The sequence below is a fragment of the Oncorhynchus nerka genome, linkage group LG14, assembly GCF_034236695.1.
Source record: "Oncorhynchus nerka isolate Pitt River linkage group LG14, Oner_Uvic_2.0, whole genome shotgun sequence".
NCBI lineage: Eukaryota > Metazoa > Chordata > Actinopteri > Salmoniformes > Salmonidae > Oncorhynchus > Oncorhynchus nerka.
This window is the reverse complement of record NC_088409.1, coordinates 11,907,216-11,925,979: the sequence shown is the minus strand read 5'-3', so window position 1 is coordinate 11,925,979 and position 18,764 is coordinate 11,907,216. Positions and strand designations below refer to the sequence as shown.

The following is an 18,764-nucleotide window of genomic DNA, read 5'->3' as shown; positions in this document are numbered from 1 at the left end:
CCCAGCCCCGGAGACAGGCAGTAGACAGTTGATGCCCTCCCCCCCAGAGACAGGCAGTAGACAGTTGATGCCCTCCCTCCCCCAGAGACAGGCAGTAGACAGTTGATGCCGTCCCCCCCCAGCCCCGGAGACAGGCAGACAGTTGATGCCCCCAGAGACAGGAAGTAGACAGTTGATGCCCTCCCCCCGGAGACAGGCAGTAGACAGTTGATGCCCTCCCCCCCCCAGAGACAGGCAGTAGACAGTTGATGCCGTCCCTCCCCCAGCCCCGGAGACAGGCAGTAGACAGTTGATGCCCCCCCCCCGAGACAGGCAGTAGACAGTTGATGCCCCCCCCCAGAGACAGGCAGTAGACAGTTGATGCCCCCCAGCCCCAGAGACAGGCAGTAGACAGTTGATGCCCCCCTCCCCCAGAGACAGGCAGTAGACAGTTGATGCCCTCCCTCCCCCAGAGACAGGCAGTAGACAGTTGATGCCCCCTCCCCAGAGACAGGCAGTAGACAGTTGATGCCCTCCCTCCCCCCCCAGAGACAGGCAGCAGACAGTTGATGCCCTCCCCCTCCCTCCCTCCCTCCCCCCCCCAGAGACAGGCAGTAGACAGTTGATGCCCTCCCTCCCCCAGAGACAAGCAGTAGACAGTTGATGCCCCCCCCCAGAGACAGGCAGTAGACAGTTGATGCCCTCCCTCCCCCAGAGACAGGCAGTAGACAGTTGATGCCCTCCCTCCCCCAGAGACAGGCAGTAGACAGTTGATGCCCTCCCTCCCCCAGAGACAGGCAGTAGACAGTTGATGCCCCCCCCCAGAGACAGGCAGTAGACAGTTGATGCCCCCCAGAGACAGGCAGTAGACAGTTGATGCCCTCCCCCCCAGAGACAGGCAGTAGACAGTTGATGCCCTCCCTCCCCCAGAGACAGGCAGTAGACAGTTGATGCCCTCCAGGCAGTCCCCCCTCCCCCAGAGACAGGCAGTAGACAGTTGATGCCCCCCTCCCCCAGAGACAGGCAGTAGACAGTTGATGCCCCCCTCCCCAGAGACAGGCAGTAGACAGTTGATGCCCTCCCTCCCCCAGAGACAGGCAGTAGACAGTTGATGCCCCCCCCCAGAGACAGGCAGTAGACAGTTGATGCCCCCCCCAGAGACAGGCAGTAGACAGTTGATGCCCTCCCTCCCCCCCAGAGACAGGCAGTAGACAGTTGATGCCCTCCCTCCCCAGAGACAGGCAGTAGACAGTTGATGCCCCCTCCCCCCCCAGAGACAGGCAGTAGACAGTTGATGCCCCCCAGAGACAGGCAGTAGACAGTTGATGCCCCCCTCCCCCAGAGACAGGCAGTAGACAGTTGATGCCCTCCCTCCCCCAGAGACAGGCAGTAGACAGTTGATGCCCTCCCTCCCCCCAGGCAGTAGACAGTTGATGCCCCCAGAGACAGGCAGTAGACAGTTGATGCCCTCCCTCCCCCAGAGACAGGCAGTAGACAGTTGATGCCCCCCAGAGACAGGCAGTAGACAGTTGATGCCCCCAGAGACAGGCAGTAGACAGTTGATGCCCTCCCTCCCCCAGAGACAGGCAGTAGACAGTTGATGCCCTCCCTCCCCAGAGACAGGCAGTAGACAGTTGATGCCCTCCCTCCCCCAGAGACAAGCAGTAGACAGTTGATGCCCCCAGAGACAGGCAGTAGACAGTTGATGCCCTCCCCCCCAGAGACAGGCAGTAGACAGTTGATGCCCCCCCCCCAGAGACAGGCAGTAGACAGTTGATGCCCCCCAGAGACAGGCAGTAGACAGTTGATGCCCTCCCTCCCCAGAGACAGGCAGTAGACAGTTGATGCCCCCCCCAGAGACAGGCAGTAGACAGTTGATGCCCCCCAGCCCCAGAGACAGGCAGTAGACAGTTGATGCCCTCCCTCCCCCAGAGACAGGCAGTAGACAGTTGATGCCCTCCCTCCCTCCCCCAGAGACAGGCAGTAGACAGTTGATGCCCTCCCCCCCCAGAGACAGTAGACAGTTGATGCCCCCCAGAGACAGGCAGTAGACAGTTGATGCCCTCCCCCCCAGGCAGTAGACAGTTGATGCCTCCCCCAGAGACAGGCAGTAGACAGTTGATGCTTCCCCCCCACACAGTTCTCCTTCGTGCTTCCTGAGGGGTGGTGTGCCCACGGAGCGTACCAGGGAGAAGCATTCAGACTGATAAGATAACACTTTATGAGCCAGTGTTTAACCTAGATTCTTTTCCAGGTGGGATGCAAAACCCTCTAACCAAAACACCAAATTATTATCAGGGGTCAACAGAGCTAGGGAAAATAACATTTAAGTGGTGTCAGAAACTCAGGGGTTATCATTTCAGGTCCTGGTCAGTAGAGACAGACAGAGACAGAGAGAGACACAGGCACCACTATCAAGACATGTTGGAAATGGTCCTTGAGCTTTGCTTTTATTGGCCAACGACATCCCATCATAAAAAAAGAGATGGAAACATCCCATCGTAAAGAGAGAGAGACATCCCATCGTAAAGAGAGAGAGATGGAGACATCCCATCGTAAAGAGAGCGAGATGGAGACATCCCATCGTAAAGAGAGCGAGATGGAGACATCCCATCGTAAAGAGAGCGAGATGGAGACATCCCATCGTAAAGAGAGCGAGATGGAGACATCCCATCGTAAAGAGAGAGAGAGACATCCCATCGTAAAGAGAGAGAGAGAAACATCCCATCGTAAAGAGAGAGACATCCCATCGTAAAGAGAGAGACATCCCATCGTAAAGAAAGAGAGAGGAGACGTCCCATCGTAAAGAAAGAGAGAGGAGACGTCCCATCGTAAAGAAAGAGAGAGGAGACGTCCCATCGTAAAGAGAGAGAGACATCCCATCGTAAAGAGAGAGAGACATCCCATCGTAAAGAGAGAGAGACATCCCATCGTAAAGAGAGAGACGTCCCATCGTAAAGAGACGTCCCATCGTAAAGAAAGAGAGAGACGTCCCATCGTAAAGAGAGAGAGACGTCCCATCGTAAAGAGAGAGAGAGACGTCCCATCGTAAAGAGAGAGACGTCCCATCGTAAAGAGAGAGAGACGTCCCATCGTAAAGAGAGAGAGACGTCCCATCGTAAAGAGAGAGAGAGACGTCCCATCGTAAAGAGAGAGACGTCCCATCGTAAAGAGAGAGAGACGATCGAAAGAGAGTCCCATCGTAAAGAGAGAGAGACGTCCCATCGTAAAGAGAGAGAGACGTCCCATCGTAAAGAGAGAGAGACGTCCCATCGTAAAGAGAGAGAGACGTCCCATCGTAAAGAGAGAGAGACGTCCCATCGTAAAGAGAGAGAGACGTCCCATCGTAAAGAGAGAGATCGAAAGAGAGAGAGACGTCCCATCGTAAAGAGAGAGAGACGTCCCATCGTAAAGAGAGAGAGACGTCCCATCGTAATCGAGAGAGAGACGTCCCATCGTAAAGAGAGAGAGACGTCCCATCGTAAAGAGAGAGAGACGTCCCATCGTAAAGAGAAGATCGAAAGAGAGAGACGTCCCATCGTAAAGAGAGAGAGCGTCCCATCGAGAGAGAGACGTCCCATCGTAAAGAGAGAGAGCCGTCCCATCGTAAAGAGAGAGAGCCCATCGTCCCATCGTAAAGAGAGAGAGCCGTCCCATCGTAAAGAGAGAGAGACGTCCCATCGTAAAGAGAGAAAGAGAGAGACGTCCCATCGTAAAGAGAGAGAGACGTCCCATCGTAAAGAGAGAGACGTCCCATCGTAAAGAGAGAGAGACGTCCCATCGTAAAGAGAGAGAGACGTCCCATCGTAAAGAGAGAGACATCCCATCGTAAAGAGAGACATCCCATCGTAAAGAGAGAGACATCCCATCGTAAAGAGAGAGAGACGTCCCATCGTAAAGAGAGAGAAAGAGACGTCCCATCGTAAAGAGAGAGAAAGAGAGACGTCCCATCGTAAAGAAGAGACGTCCCATCGTAAAGAGAGAGACGTCCCATCGTAAAGAGAGAGACGTCCCATCGTAAAGAGAGAGACGTCCCATCGTAAAGAGAGAGAGACGTCCCATCGTAAAGAGAGAGACGTCCCATCGTAAAGAGAGAGAGACGTCCCATCGTAAAGAGAGAGAGCGTCCCATCGTAAAGAGAGAGAGCCGTCCCATCGTAAAGAGAGAGAGCGATCGAGAGAGAGAGACCGTCCCATCGTAAAGAGAGAGAGCCGTCCCATCGTAAAGAGAGAGCCGTCCCATCGTAAAGAGAGAGCCGTCCCATCGTAAAGAGAGAGAGCCGTCCCATCGTAAAGAGAGAGAGCCGTCCCATCGTAAAGAGAGAGAGCCGTCCCATCGTAAAGAGAGAGAGCCGTCCCATCGTAGAGAGAGAGACGTCCCATCGTAAAGAGAGAGAGACGTCCCATCGTAAAGAGAGAGAGACGTCCCATCGTAAAGAGAGAGTCCCATCGTAAAGAGAGAGAGACATCCCATCGTAAAGAGAGAGAGACATCCCATCGTAAAGAGAGAGAGACATCCCATCGTAAAGAGAGAGAGACATCCCATCGTAAAGAGAGAGAGACATCCCATCGTAAAGAGAGAGAGACATCCCATCGTAAAGAGAGAGAGACATCCCATCGTAAAGAGAGAGAGAGAGACATCCCATCGTAAAGAGAGAGACATCCCATCGTAAAGAGAGAGAGACATCCCATCGTAAAGAGAGAGAGTAAAGAGAGAGAGACATCCCATCGTAAAGAGACATCCCATCGTAAAGAGAGAGAGACATCCCATCGTAAAGAAAGAGAGACATCCCATCATAAAGAGAGAGAGACATCCCATCATAAAGAGAGACATCCCATCATAAAGAGAGACATCCCATCGTAAAGAGAGAGACATCCCATCGTAAAGAGAGAGAGATGGAGACATCCCATCGTAAAGAAAGAGAGATGAAGACATCTCATCGTAAAGAGAGAGAGATGGAGACATCCCATCGTAAAGAGAGGGTCTCTCCCTCTCTGGAGACACACATATGAAAACATTTCAGCTCAGAGACAAAAGGGCCCAGTGCGTAGACGCTAAACCAAGAAACCACAAACCTGGTTTCCATTACGATCAAAGAAGAGGGGAAACAAATGACAGAAAAGAGAGAGAGCGAGCGAGCGAGAGCTCAAGAGAGAAATGCATAATAACCATTCCTACAACCCATATAGGCCCCCTCAGATCAGACCTATGCCACTCCTGCCCACCCCATGCCCCCCACTCCCACAAAGAGGGCCTCAACATGGAAGTCACACATACACACAGGCCCAGCCCCCACTCTTACACTAGCCCAAGCCAATGGCCTGTACCAGATGCTCAGCAGGTTCTGCTTCACACTTACTGGTCTGAGGCCAAACCACACGATTAACAACATTGGACACTTTATGGAACACAAAGCCTTCACTATCTCATCCTGGAATATCCAAGGCCTGAGGTCATCTGCCTTTGGCCTAAAGAGCAGGAACCCAGACTTCACTAAAGAAATACAGACATTGTCATCCTACAAGAAACACGGTATAGAGATGGACTCATTGGTTACCCTCTAGGTTACAGAGAGCTGGTAGTCCCATCCACCAAACTACCAGGTGTGAAACAGGGAAGGGTCTCAGGGGCTTTGCTTATTTGGTATAGAGCAGACCTAACTCACTCTCTTAAATGAATCAAAACAGGAACATTTTATATTTGGCTAGAAATTCAAAAGGAAATGAACTAAACAGAGAAAAACGTCCTACTGTGTGCTACCTATACCCCCCTACTAGAATACCCATACTTTAATGCAGACAGCTGCTCCATCCTGGAGGGGGAAATCAATCATTTCCAGGCCCAGGGACATGTACTAATTTGTGGCAACAAACACCTACCTGGAAGTGACAGCATTCCCTTACCCATCCATATAACCCCCTAGGCACAACTACGACAATCTAACCAACAAAACGGGTCAACTCCTGCCGCTCTGTCACACGCTGGGTATATACACATAGTCCATGGTAGGCTTCGAGGGGACTCCTACGGTAGGTACACCTATAGCTCATCTCTTGGTAGTAGTACCGTAGACTACTTTATCACTGACCTCAACCCAGAGTCTCTCAGAGCGTTCAGTCAGCCCACTGACACCCCTATCAGACCACAGCAAAATCACAGTCTATTTGAAAAGAGCAATACTCAATCATGAAGCATCAAAGCCAAGGCAACTGAATAATATTAAGAAATGCTATAGATGTAAGGAAAGTAGTGTGGAAACCTAACCAAAAAAACAATTAGGCAAATTCAACCCCTGTTAGACAACTGCCTGGACAAAATGTAATACTGAAGATGTAAACTTGGCAGTAGAAAACAAACAGTATATCTCAGCTTCCCTATCAAATCAAAACTGTCAAGACAACCTATGAAAAGTAGCAACAATGACAAATGGTTTGATGAAGCAAAAAAAACCTAAAGAAAGAAATGGAGAAACCTATCCAACCAAAACCAGACCCAGAAAACCTGAGCCTACACCTTCACTATGGTGAATCACTAAAACAATACAGAAATACACTACGGAAAAAGAAGGAACAGCACATCTGAAATCAGCTCAATGTAATTGAAGAATGCATAGAATCTAACCACTTCTGGGAAAATGCTAAAGAAACAACACAAAGAGCTATCTATCCAAAAACAGAGATGTGTGGATAAACCACTTCTCCAATCCTTTTGGCTCAGCAAAAACATATACATGAGCAAATACAAATCTTAGAATCAACTATTAAAAGACTACCAGAACCCACTGGATTCTCTAATTACATTGAATGAACTACAGGACAAAATACAAACCCTCCAACCCAAAAAGGCCTGTGGTGTTGACAGTATCCTAAATGAAATGATAAAATATACAGACCACAAATTCCAATTGATATGAGTCAACAACAACCTTGGGAAAATCGTCTGCATTATCATCAACAGCAGACTTGTACATTTCCTCAGTGAAAACAATGTAGTGAGGAAATGTCATATTGGCTTTTTACCAAATTACCGTACGACAGACCACGTATTCATCCTGCACACCCCACTTGACAAACAAACCTAGACAAAGGCAGTTTTCTCATGCTTTGTTGATTTCAGAAAAGCCTTCCACTCAATTTGGCATGAGGGTCTGCTATACAAACTGATGGAAAGTGGTGTTGGGGGAAAAACATACGACATTATAAAATCCATGTACACAAAACAACAAGTGTGATAAAATTGGCAACACACACACACATTTCTTTCCACAGGGCCATGGGCTAAGACAGGGATGCAGCTTAAGCCCCACCCGCTTCAACATATACATCAACAAATTGGCGAGGGCACTAGAACAGTCTGTAGCTCCCATCCTCACCCTTATAGAATCTGAAGTCAAATGTCTACTGTTTGCTGATGATCTGGTGCTTCTGTCCCCAACCAAGGAGGGCCTAGAGCAGCACCTAGATCTTTTGCACAGATTCTGTCAGACCTGGGACCCGACAGAAAATCTCAGTAAGACAAAAATAATGGTGTTCCAAAAAAGGTCCAGTTGCCAAGACCACAAATACAAATTACATATAGACACCGTTGCCCTAGAGCACACAAAAAACTAGACATACCTCAGCCTAAACATCAGCGCCACAGGTAACTTCCACAAAGCTGTGAACGATCTGAGAGACAAGGCAAGAAGGGCCTTCTTTGCCATCAAAAGGAACTTAAATTCTACATATCAATTAAGATCTGACTAAAAAAATATATATACTTGAATCAAACCATTGCCCTTTATGGTTGTGAGGTTTGGGGTCCGCACACCAAACAAGAATTCACAAAATGGGACGAATACCAAATTGAGACTCCACATGCAGAATTCTGAAAATATATCCTCAGTGTACAACGTAAAACACCAAATAATGCGGAGCAGGAATGATGTGTGGGTTGGATCTGGTAGCTCCTAAACCTAGTTCCCCCCCTTACCTTCAGATGTTGATGAAGATGTGTGGGTTGGATCTGGTAGCTCCTAAACCTAGTTCATCCTTACCTTCAGATGTTGGTGAAGATATGTGGGTTGGATCTGGTAGCTCCTAAACCTAGTTCACCCTTACCTTCAGATGTTGATGAAGATGTGTGGGTTGGATCTGGTAGCTCCTAAACCTAGTTCACCCTTACCTTCAGATGTTGATGAAGATATGTGGGTTGGATCTGGTAGCTCCTAAACCTAGTTCCCCCTTACCTTCAGATGTTGATGAAGATATGTGGGTTGGATCTGGTAGCTCCTAAACCTAGTTCCCCCTTACCTTCAGATGTTGATGAAGATGTGTGGGTTGATTTAACATCTCCTAAACCTAGTTCCCCCTTACCTTCAGATGTTGATGAAGATATGTGGGTTGGATCTGGTAGCTCCTAAACCTAGTTCCCCCTTACCTTCAGATGTTGATGAAGATGTGTGGGTTGATTTAACATCTCCTAAACCTAGTTCCCCCTTACCTTCAGATGTTGATGAAGATATGTGGGTTGGATCTGGTAGCTCCTAAACCTAGTTCCCCCTTACCTTCAGATGTTGATGAAGATGTGTGGGTTGATTTAACATCTCCTAAACCTAGTTCCCCCTTACCTTCAGATGTTGATGAAGATGTGTGGGTTGGATCTTGTAGCTCCTAAACCTAGTTCCCCCTTACCTTCAGATGTTGGTGAAGATGTGTGGGTTGGATCTTGTAGCTCCTAAACCTAGTTCATCCTTACCTTCAGATGTTGGTGAAGATATGTGGGTTGGATCTTGTAGCTCCTAAACCTAGTTCCCCCTTACCTTCAGATGTTGATGAAGATGTGTGGGTTGATTTAACAGCTCCTAAACCTAGTTCATCCTTACCTTCAGATGTTGATGAAGATATGTGGGTTGGATCTTGTAGCTCCTAAACCTAGTTCCCCCTTACCTTCAGATGTTGGTGAAGATATGTGGGTTGGATCTTGTAGCTCCTAAACCTAGTTCAACCTTACCATCAGATGTTGATGAAGATGTGTGGGTTGATTTAACAGCTCCTAAACCTAGTTCATCCTTACCTTCAGATGTTGATGAAGATGTGTGGGTTGGATCTTGTAGCTCCTAAACCTAGTTCACCCTTACCTTCAGATGTTGATGAAGATGTGTGGGTTGATTTAACAGCTCCTAAACCTAGTTCCCCCTTACCTTCAGATGTTGATGAAGATATGTGGGTTGGATCTTGTAGCTCCTAAACCTAGTTCCCCCTTACCTTCAGATGTTGATGAAGATGTGTGGGTTGATTTAACAGCTCCTAAACCTAGTTCCCCCTTACCTTCAGATGTTGATGAAGATATGTGGGTTGGATCTTGTAGCTCCTAAACATAGTTCAACCTTACCATCAGATGTTGATGAAGATGTGTGGGTTGATTTAACAGCTCCTAAACCTAGTTCATCCTTACCTTCAGATGTTGATGAAGATGTGTGGGTTGGATCTTGTAGCTCCTAAACCTAGTTCACCCTTACCTTCAGATGTTGGTGAAGATATGTGGGTTGATTTAACAGCTCCTAAACCTAGTTCCCCCTTACCTTCAGATGTTGATGAAGATGTGAGGGTTGATTTAACAGCTCCTAAACCTAGTTCACCCTTACCTTCAGATGTTGATGAAGATGTGAGGGTTGATTTAACAGCTCCTAAACCTAGTTCACCCTTACCTTCAGATGTTGATGAAGATGTGAGGGTTGATTGAACAGCTCCTAAACCTAGTTCACCCTTACCTTCAGATGTTGATGAAGATGTGTGGGTTGGATCTTGTAGCTCCTAAACCTAGTTCACCCTTACCTTCAGATGTTGATGAAGATATGTGGGTTGATTTAACAGCTCCTAAACCTAGTTCACCCTTACCTTCAGATGTTGATGAAGATGTGAGGGTTGATTTAACAGCTCCTAAACCTAGTTCACCCTTACCTTCAGATGTTGATGAAGATGTGAGGGTTGATTTAACAGCTCCTAAACCTAGTTCACCCTTACCTTCAGATGTTGATGAAGATGTGAGGGTTGATTTAACAGCTCCTAAACCTAGTTCAACCTTACCATCAGATGTTGATGAAGATGTGTGGGTTGATTTAACAGCTCCTAAACCTAGTTCATCCTTACCTTCAGATGTTGATGAAGATATGTGGGTTGGATCTTGTAGCTCCTAAACCTAGTTCACCCTTACCTTCAGATGTTGATGAAGATATGTGGGTTGATTTAACAGCTCCTAAACCTAGTTCCCCCTTACCTTCAGATGTTGATGAAGATGTGTGGGTTGATTTAACAGCTCCTAAACCTAGTTCCCCCTTACCTTCAGATGTTGATGAAGATGTGTGGGTTGGATCTTGTAGCTCCTAAACCTAGTTCATCCTTACCTTCAGATGTTGATGAAGATGTGTGTTGATGAAGATATGTGGGTTGGATCTTGTAGCTCCTAAACCTAGTTCATCCTTACCTTCAGATGTTGATGAAGATATGTGGGTTGATTTAACAGCTCCTAAACCTAGTTCACCCTTACCTTCAGATGTTGATGAAGATATGTGGGTTGATTTAACAGCTCCTAAACCTAGTTCACCCTTACCTTCAGATGTTGATGAAGATATGTGGGTTGGATCTTGTAGCTCCTAAACCTAGTTCACCCTTACCTTCAGATGTTGATGAAGATATGTGGGTTGATTTAACAGCTCCTAAACCTAGTTCACCCTTACCTTCAGATGTTGATGAAGATATGTGGGTTGATTTAACAGCTCCTAAACCTAGTTCCCCCTTACCTTCAGATGTTGATGAAGCTTTTTAAAAGATGTGATTCACGGCATCAAATCAACTGCATCTGCAGCTAGCGTTATAGTGTGTCCACATCCCAAATGGAACCCTCACCCCTATGTAGTGCACTACTTTAGACCAGGACGCATAGGGTAGTGGTGCACTATGTAGGGAATAGGGTGCCATTTTAGGATGTAGCCTCTGTATGACACTCCAGACTAGAGGCCCTTCAGGGGGGTGATTTTCTCTCCCAGGAGAGTAACCACAGCTGAAAATAATCCCTTTTCCAACATCTTCAATTAACCGATGGGAGGAACACCATCATCATGTTTTACACGCAAGCACAGACATTCCAGGAAGCAAACCAAGCTCAAATATTTTTGCTTTCGCACCGATGAGTTAGACTAGATCTGTTTTTCACACCATCATCTATTAGAAAAACCTCTCGTGTCCAAAAACCACAAGGCAATGTAATGGATATTATAGCAGGGTTTCTACTCCTAGACTCACACCACTAGGGGCTCGGAACTAAAAGACTGTATGGAACTCTGCTGACTATGTATGACCATAGTCCCTGGACAGTGCACTACATCTGACTAGAGTCCTGTGTGAATCTGATTCAACCGTGAGACATGAGAACATGAGTCATGCGATGACATGTGTGGTCCTCCCACTACGACTGGTCAGGAACGCCTGCAGTTTATTAGGCTGCAGATGAAATAAATGATTCACTTTACAGGGTGATGAGCTGGATGCTCCTTTCCAATAAACATCCAGAGAAAACCATCAATAGGGTTGAAAATGAGACGGAAACCCATTTAACTTGAATTTAAACCGCAAAAAGTATTTTTTTTTACCTTTATTTAACTAGGCAAGTCAGTTAAGAACAAATTCTTATTTTCAATGACGGCCTAGGAACAGTGGGTTAACTGCCTGTTCAGGGGCAGAACCACAGATTTGTACCTTGTCAGCTCGGGGATTTGAACTTGCAACCTTCCGGTTACTAGTCCAACGCTCTAACCACTAGGCTACCCTGCCGCCCCAAGTGCACTGTCATCACACACAGCCTTTCATCTGCAACAAGTCAATTTGATGGAAACATCTCTGGGGGGAAAATACAGAATGGTTTTTATGCAGATTTTAGAATACCAATTGGATGGAATCTGTCACCAATTGGATATCTGTCACCAATTGGAAACCTAGCTAGTGATTATATCAAGGAAGGAAGGATGCATTTGAAAGGCCTTGGCCTGTGTGTTTTCAGGGTCAAAGGTCACCTTGGAGGGGTTCTCGTCATAGGTGGGCGTCCCCAGGTCCATCTCAGCCTCGTGGTCTAAGCTGTGAGAGTCTTCACTGACCCCGTCCCAGCTGCTGGGAGGATCCCACTGAGTCTGCCTGTAGGAGGGAGGGGTTAGATACACAGTAAGACACACAATTCCAGGCAGACAAACGCAGCCAGACACACAGAGCTAGTCAGACATGTGCAGTCAGACCGACAAGCTGACAGATACACACATACAGTCACAAACACAGCCAGACACACAGAGCTAGTCAGACATGTGCAGTCAGACCGACAAGCTGACAGATACACACACAGTCACACACGCAGACAGGCAGAGACCCGGGGCAGAGACCCGGGGCAGAGACCCGGGCAGAAACCGGGGCAGAGACCCGGGCAGAGAGACCCGGGGCAGAGACCCGGGCAGAAACCGGGGCAGAGACCCGGGCAGAGAGACCCGGGGCAGAGACCCGGGCAGAGAGACCCGGGGCAGAGAGACCCGGGGCAGAGACCCGGGGCAGAGACCCGGGCAGAAACCGGGGCAGAGAGACCCGGGCCAGAGAGACCCGGGGCAGAGACCCGGGCAGAAACCGGGGCAGAGAGACCCAGGCAGAGAGACCCGGGGCAGAGAGACCCGGGGCAGAGACCCGGACAGAGAGACCCGGGCAGAGAGACCAGGCAGCCTACCTGGTGATGACGTGATAATAGTAGATCTTTCCCTCTCCATCCCGTGCTACCTTCCAGCTGGGGGGCAGGACAATGGTTTTGGGTTTGGGAGGAGAAGGAGGGGGCAGGTCTATCATACTGTTGGGGACTAACAGAGTGTTGGGCATCTCCTGCACAGAGGAAAAGAGGCAGGTGAAAAGGCAGGAAGTCTCCTCTAGTGGTTAGAAAACAACTGTTTATGAGGCCTTCATCATGATAAAAAACATAGTATGAAACTGCTGGACAAGAATCAAGACGACTATCACGTTGATACACTGCCTCCCCCTTGTGGTAGCTTGGGGAAGGGTACGGCCAGACAGATGTGGTGTATGAGGTAGTTAGACAATGTTTTTGTCTTGTTTTTTCAACGGAGTCATCCGCTGACGGATGATGGACAACCGAGAGGATGCGCAACATGTCGACCTTTGTGAGTCTGCAACTAGTCTGAAAGTCATTGACTTTGTGTGAAGTTTTAACAGACAACTGCGGACAACGATTAATGCATATATTTCATCCGTGTTCATGCGTCTGGGTCTGGCTGGAGGCCTTACCTGCTGGACAGTCTGTGAGGTGACGATGGTAGTGACCGTACCCCCCTGCTGAACCACCACTCCTTGCTGGTGACCTGCGTACACCGGCTGACCATGGAGGTAGTTGGCAGCCGGATCAGCGTAGGCCTGGCCAGAACAGGGTTGACAGATCACACAGAGATCACACAGATACTCAGAGAGAGACCTTCTGATCTAGTCATGAAACAGGTCTTTTTTTCATGCGTTGTTTGAAAGCCTCTATCTACAAAGGGCGATATGTGTTGAGTGTTCATGGACACTGTGCAGTGTGTGTGCCTACCTGCAGGACAGGTGTGTTAGCCTGTGGATAGGCCGTGGGGATGCTATAGATGGTCTGACAGGGCTGGCCCTGGTAGTAGATGGCTGTCTGGGTGGGAGGTGGTGCTGGGACAACCTGGTACTGTGGTGCTACCTGGGTCTGTACCGTCACAGCCTGCTGGGTGGTAGGGTCCCACAGCGTGGCGTAACTCCCCTGGCCCGCCGACACCTACAACAATCATATAGGACGTTTGGAGTTAGGGGACCAGACGGAATTTGTAACTTGCACCGATGCGGCCAATTAAAAGTGTTTACTCGCACAGTCAAGTCAAAGGGACCAAAATGAGACCAATGGCAGCACTCTGGAGCCATGAATAATAATGAATGTTATTTACAGCGCTTTTCAAAACACCGAAAGTCACTTTACAATAAAATAAATAAAATAAAAGAACCCGTTAAAATGATGAGAAATCTAAAAGTAAAGCACCTGAGGGGGCGCTGACACGGCTGACAGCACGCCTACACCCGGGTCCTGGCCCGCCACGCTGGGCTGCTGGGCATACTGCTGGACGGTGCCGGGGTGGAGCTCCAGAGGCGTAGTGGATTGGTGGATGTGTTGGGAGATGCTGGAGAAGTTGGAGACTGGAGGGGGCTGGGAGGTAGAGGAGGGAGAGGTCATGCTCAGCTCGGTGATCAGAGCCTGAGGAGGGGTCTGCTCCAAGACCAGAGTGGCTGGGACCAGGGGCTCCACGGGAGGGGTAGGCAGCAGCACCTTGCCTGCGTTGGGGTTGACGGGGTCCACGTAGGTCTGGAGGGGGTAGCCGGGGGGGTAGTGGATGAAGCCAGCTGGGCTGGTATTGTAGGTCAGGGCTGCATCATAGGCTAGAGTCTGGAGCTGCTGCTGCCGCTGTTGATGTTGTTGTTGTTGTTGATGTTGTTGTAACTGTTGTTGTTGATGTAACTGTTGTTGTTGTTGATGTTGTTGTAACTGTTGTTGTTGTTGTTTCTGGACCTCGCGCTGGGCCACCTCCTGCTCAAACAGCTTCCTGCGCTCCTCTGTGGACAGCTTGGTGCGTTCCTTGGTGATGGAACGAGTCTTCTTACTGCTGTTAGCCAGGTCAAACCTAGAAACACACAGTCAATACTACTGTCTACAGAAATCAACACAACAGACATTTCTACAAGTCAACAACAGTTTTGGCATGCGTCCCAAATGGCTCCCTATATAGTACACTACTTTTAACTAGAGCCCTATGGGACCCTATTCAGTACACTACTTTTACCCAGAGCCCTATGGGACCCTATTCAGTACACTACTTTTACCCAGAGCCCTATGGGACCCTATTCAGTACACTACTTTTGGGAAAAGGGTGCAATTTGAAAAGGAGCCTAAAGTCAAGAAGAGTTTTGTTTCTAAAAGCGTGGAAGTTTTCTAGAACGATTCAGAAAGTCCAATCAGTCCTACAGTCCAAGGACATGTGATCGTTCATAGCTAGTCAGTCTATATGTTGGTGTTCCAGCCAGTCCTACAGTCCAAGGACATGTGATCGTTCATAGCTAGTCAGTCTATATGTTGGTGTTCCAGCCAGTCCTACAGTCCAAGGACATGTGATCATTCATAGCTAGTCAGTCTATATGTTGGTGTTCCAGCCAGTCCTACAGTCCAAGGACATGTGATCGTTCATAGCTAGTCAGTCTATATGTTGGTGTTCCAGCCAGTCCTACAGTCCAAGGACATGTGATCGTTCATAGCTAGTCAGTCTATATGTTGGTGTTCAGTCAGCCAGTCCTACAGTCCAAGGACATGTGATCGTTCATAGCTAGTCAGTCTATATGTTGGTGTTCCAGCCAGTCCTACAGTCCAAGGACATGTGATCATTCATAGCTAGTCAGTCTATATGTTGGTGTTCCAGCCAGTCCTACAGTCCAAGGACATGTGATCATTCATAGCTAGTCAGTCTATATGTTGGTGTTCCAGCCAGTCCTACAGTCCAAGGACATGTGATCGTTCATAGCTAGTCAGTCTATATGTTGGTGTTCCAGCCAGTCCTACAGTCCAAGGACATGTGATCATTCATAGCTAGTCAGTCTATATGTTGGTGTTCCAGCCAGTCCTACAGTCCAAGGACATGTGATCATTCATAGCTAGTCAGTCTATATGTTGGTGTTCCAGCCAGTCCTACAGTCCAAGGACATGTGATCATTCATAGCTAGTCAGTCTATATGTTGGTGTTCCAGCCAGTCCTACCGGTCCTCCTGTCTCCTGCTGCTCCTCTCGTATGCAGAGGGCGGTGGGGAGGTGGAGGCACGTCTCCTCCGTCTCTCTGTGCTGCGGGGTGTCTTCTCAGAGTCTCTGTCCCAGTCTCTCTCTCTATCTCTCTCCCGGTCTCTCTCCCAGTCCCTGTCCCTTTCTCTGTCACGCTCCCGGTCACGCTCCCTGTCCCGTTCTCGTTCTCGATCTCGTTCCCTGTCCCTCTCCCTGTCCCGCTCCCTATCACGTTCCCTCTCACGTTCCCGGCTGCCGGAGGGGGTGCGAGCCGGGGCGGCGTCTCGGTCTCGACTACGATCTGTATACGTGGAACAATGGAAACAAGTTAAAGCCTCACACCAGCGGTAGGCTGTCAGCACTGTTGAAAATAAAAGGTGACACTGTAACAGGTGTGGACACAGACCTGGTGAGAGAAAGAGCAGGAGAGAGGGGCAGAGGCCTACCGTGTATCTCTTTCTCCACCTGGCTCTTCTTGGGGATCCTGTACACCTCCTGAAGGATGAGTCACACGGCACACATGTAAATAACAATAAACTCTGTGTGTGTGTGTGTGTTTATTTAATGATCAGTGTTTGTCCTTGCCTTCAGGTCCTTCCAGCTGTCCAGCAGCCTAGCAGCCATGTCTCCTATATCCACAGCACTGAGCAGGGCTTCCTGGCTCCTCTCGCTCTCTACATCAGACACACCCTCCTCCTCATCCTGCGAGGGTGTCCCCACCACCGCAGGCTCCACGGGGACCACCGGAGAGGGAGGTGGAGGGGCCTCCGAGGCAGGGGTCACTACCTGGGCAGCGTCCTCAGTGCCAGGGGCCACCTCCGGGGGACCCTCGGGGGCCACCTGGCCTGGATGTTCCTGGCTGCCTGGAGCCTTTTCTGTATCTTCAGTCCCAGTCTCTGCTGTGGTGGTCTCCTCTTCCTTCTCCTCGGCAGGCTGCTCCGCTGAAGGGGTCTCAGTAACTTCCGTCTGAATATGTGATGATTCCTGGACCTCCACGTTGGCCTGCTCTCCTGCCACAACCTCCCTCTCCTCCACTGACTGACTTGCCTGCTGCTGCTCCTTCTCCTCTCTGCTCTCCTTCTGTCCCTCACTCCTCTCGTCATTCACCTCCTCGTCACCGCCCTTCTCATTCACCTCCTCCTGATCTGTAGCGTCTTGGCTCTCCGCTTGGGGTTCTGTGATCTCCATGGTCTCCACCACCTCCTCTGGTGTTTCCTTCAGCTCTGTGACTGGCTCTTCTGTCAGCTCCTCCGTTGTGGGAGTCTGAGCCTGGACCTCAATCACCAGCTCTGTGACTGGCTCTTCTGGCAGCTCCTCCGTTGTGGGAGTCTGAGCCTGGACCTCAACCACCAGCTCTGTGACTGGCTCTTCTGTCAGCTCCTCCGTTGTGGGAGTCTGAGCCTGGACCTCAACCACCAGCTCTGTGACTGGCTCTTCTGTCAGCTCCTCCGTTGTGGGAGTCTGAGCCTGGACCTCAACCACCAGCTCTGTGACTGGCTCTTCTGGCAGCTCCTCCGTTGTGGGAGTCTGAGCCTGGACCTCAACCACCAGCTCTGTGACTGGCTCTTCTGGCAGCTCCTCCGTTGTGGGAGTCTGAGCCTGGACCTCAACCACCAGCTCTGTCTTGGACCGTTTGCTGCTCTCCACTGGAGGCTCAGATCGCGAGACCTCCTCGTCCTCCATCTCTTCATCCTCCTCTTCCTCCTCCTTACCGTCCGAGGCCTTGCTGGCGTCCGACATGGCGCTGTCCAGGCTGTTCTCGCTGATCTTGAGGCGACGATAAACGGCCCGTTTGGGAGTGTCGCTGTCCAACTCAGGGCCCAGTTTGGCGACGGAGGCAGAGGAGCCGTCGGGAGTGTTGAGAGGGGTCTGGGCGCGAGACATGTTCTCACTGGAGTAGCCGTCCTGTTCGGCCCCGGGGGCCTGGGGGAGGGAGTGTGTTTGGGCCCAGCGCTGGATGAGGCTCAGGACATGACTCTCCTCCAACATGTTCTTAGTGGAGATGGGCAGCGCTGACAGGGTCTTCATGATCTGGAGAAACAGGGAATAGTCAGTTGGTTACAACACACACACCTTGTTTTGATATTCCTAGGCCCTTTGAATTAAAACAATCAGAATTGGTTTATTCTGAAGTACATTCTCATATAGATTCAGTGATCATGGTTGTCATGATCACAAGTGTGAGGGATGAGCAACCGACTTTAAATATAATTGTTTTGGGACCCCGAACGGATTTAATTGTCACCTGAAACTGCAGTTTGATGTTGTTGATACTGTTGCCCTTGGCTTCAGAGAGCTCCACCATGAAGATCCACAGTAGAGACAGACCGTGATGGTCCAGGAACTGCTTCAGACAGGATGGGCTCTGGGTATCCTGTTCATACACAACCACCAAGTCAACATTATGGTAAAGAAACCCTCCACACAATAACACAGTACACAGACATCCCCAATACAATACACCCTCCACACAATATAAAGATAACTTATTAAATCACATTTTATTTGTCACATACAAAATAAATAAAAATAAAACAAACATGCAACTGAAATAAAATGTTCGTCCCAATTGACCAGGGCCTATAAATATATACATCTATAAATATAGTGCACTATAAATGACCAGGGCCTATAAATATATACATCTATAAATATAGTGCACTATAAATGACCAGGGCCTATAAATATATACATCTATAAATATAGTGCACTATAAATGACCAGGGCCTATAAATATATACATCTATAAATATAGTGCACTATAAATGACCAGGGCCTATAAATATATACATCTATAAATATAGTGCACTATAAATGACCAGGGCCTATAAATATATACATCTATAAATATAGTGCACTATAAATGACCAGGGCCTATAAATATATACATCTATAAATATAGTGCACTATAAATGACCAGGGCCTATAAATATATA

The 18,764-nt window shown here is 48.8% G+C and overlaps 1 protein-coding gene across 2 annotated transcripts in view; it reads right to left on the bottom strand.

The window, feature by feature from the left end:
• The window catches only part of setd2 (SET domain containing 2, histone lysine methyltransferase), a 51,880-nt gene that overhangs the window by 9,357 nt on the left and 23,759 nt on the right, over positions 1-18,764 (bottom strand). For both annotated transcript variants that reach the window (XR_010465703.1, XM_065027409.1), the window contains exons 12-20: positions 18,074-18,202; positions 16,414-17,859; positions 16,275-16,323; positions 15,811-16,129; positions 14,050-14,686; positions 13,585-13,791; positions 13,287-13,412; positions 12,718-12,866; positions 12,029-12,146 (exon numbers count right to left, since the gene is read on the bottom strand). Coding sequence is in view for 1 of the 2 variants with exons in the window: in XM_065027409.1 (XP_064883481.1) it covers positions 12,029-12,146; positions 12,718-12,866; positions 13,287-13,412; positions 13,585-13,791; positions 14,050-14,686; positions 15,811-16,129; positions 16,275-16,323; positions 16,414-17,859; positions 18,074-18,202 (3,180 nt within the window). In the remaining variant the exon portion in view is untranslated. The remainder of the gene's footprint in view (positions 1-12,028; positions 12,147-12,717; positions 12,867-13,286; positions 13,413-13,584; positions 13,792-14,049; positions 14,687-15,810; positions 16,130-16,274; positions 16,324-16,413; positions 17,860-18,073; positions 18,203-18,764) is intronic.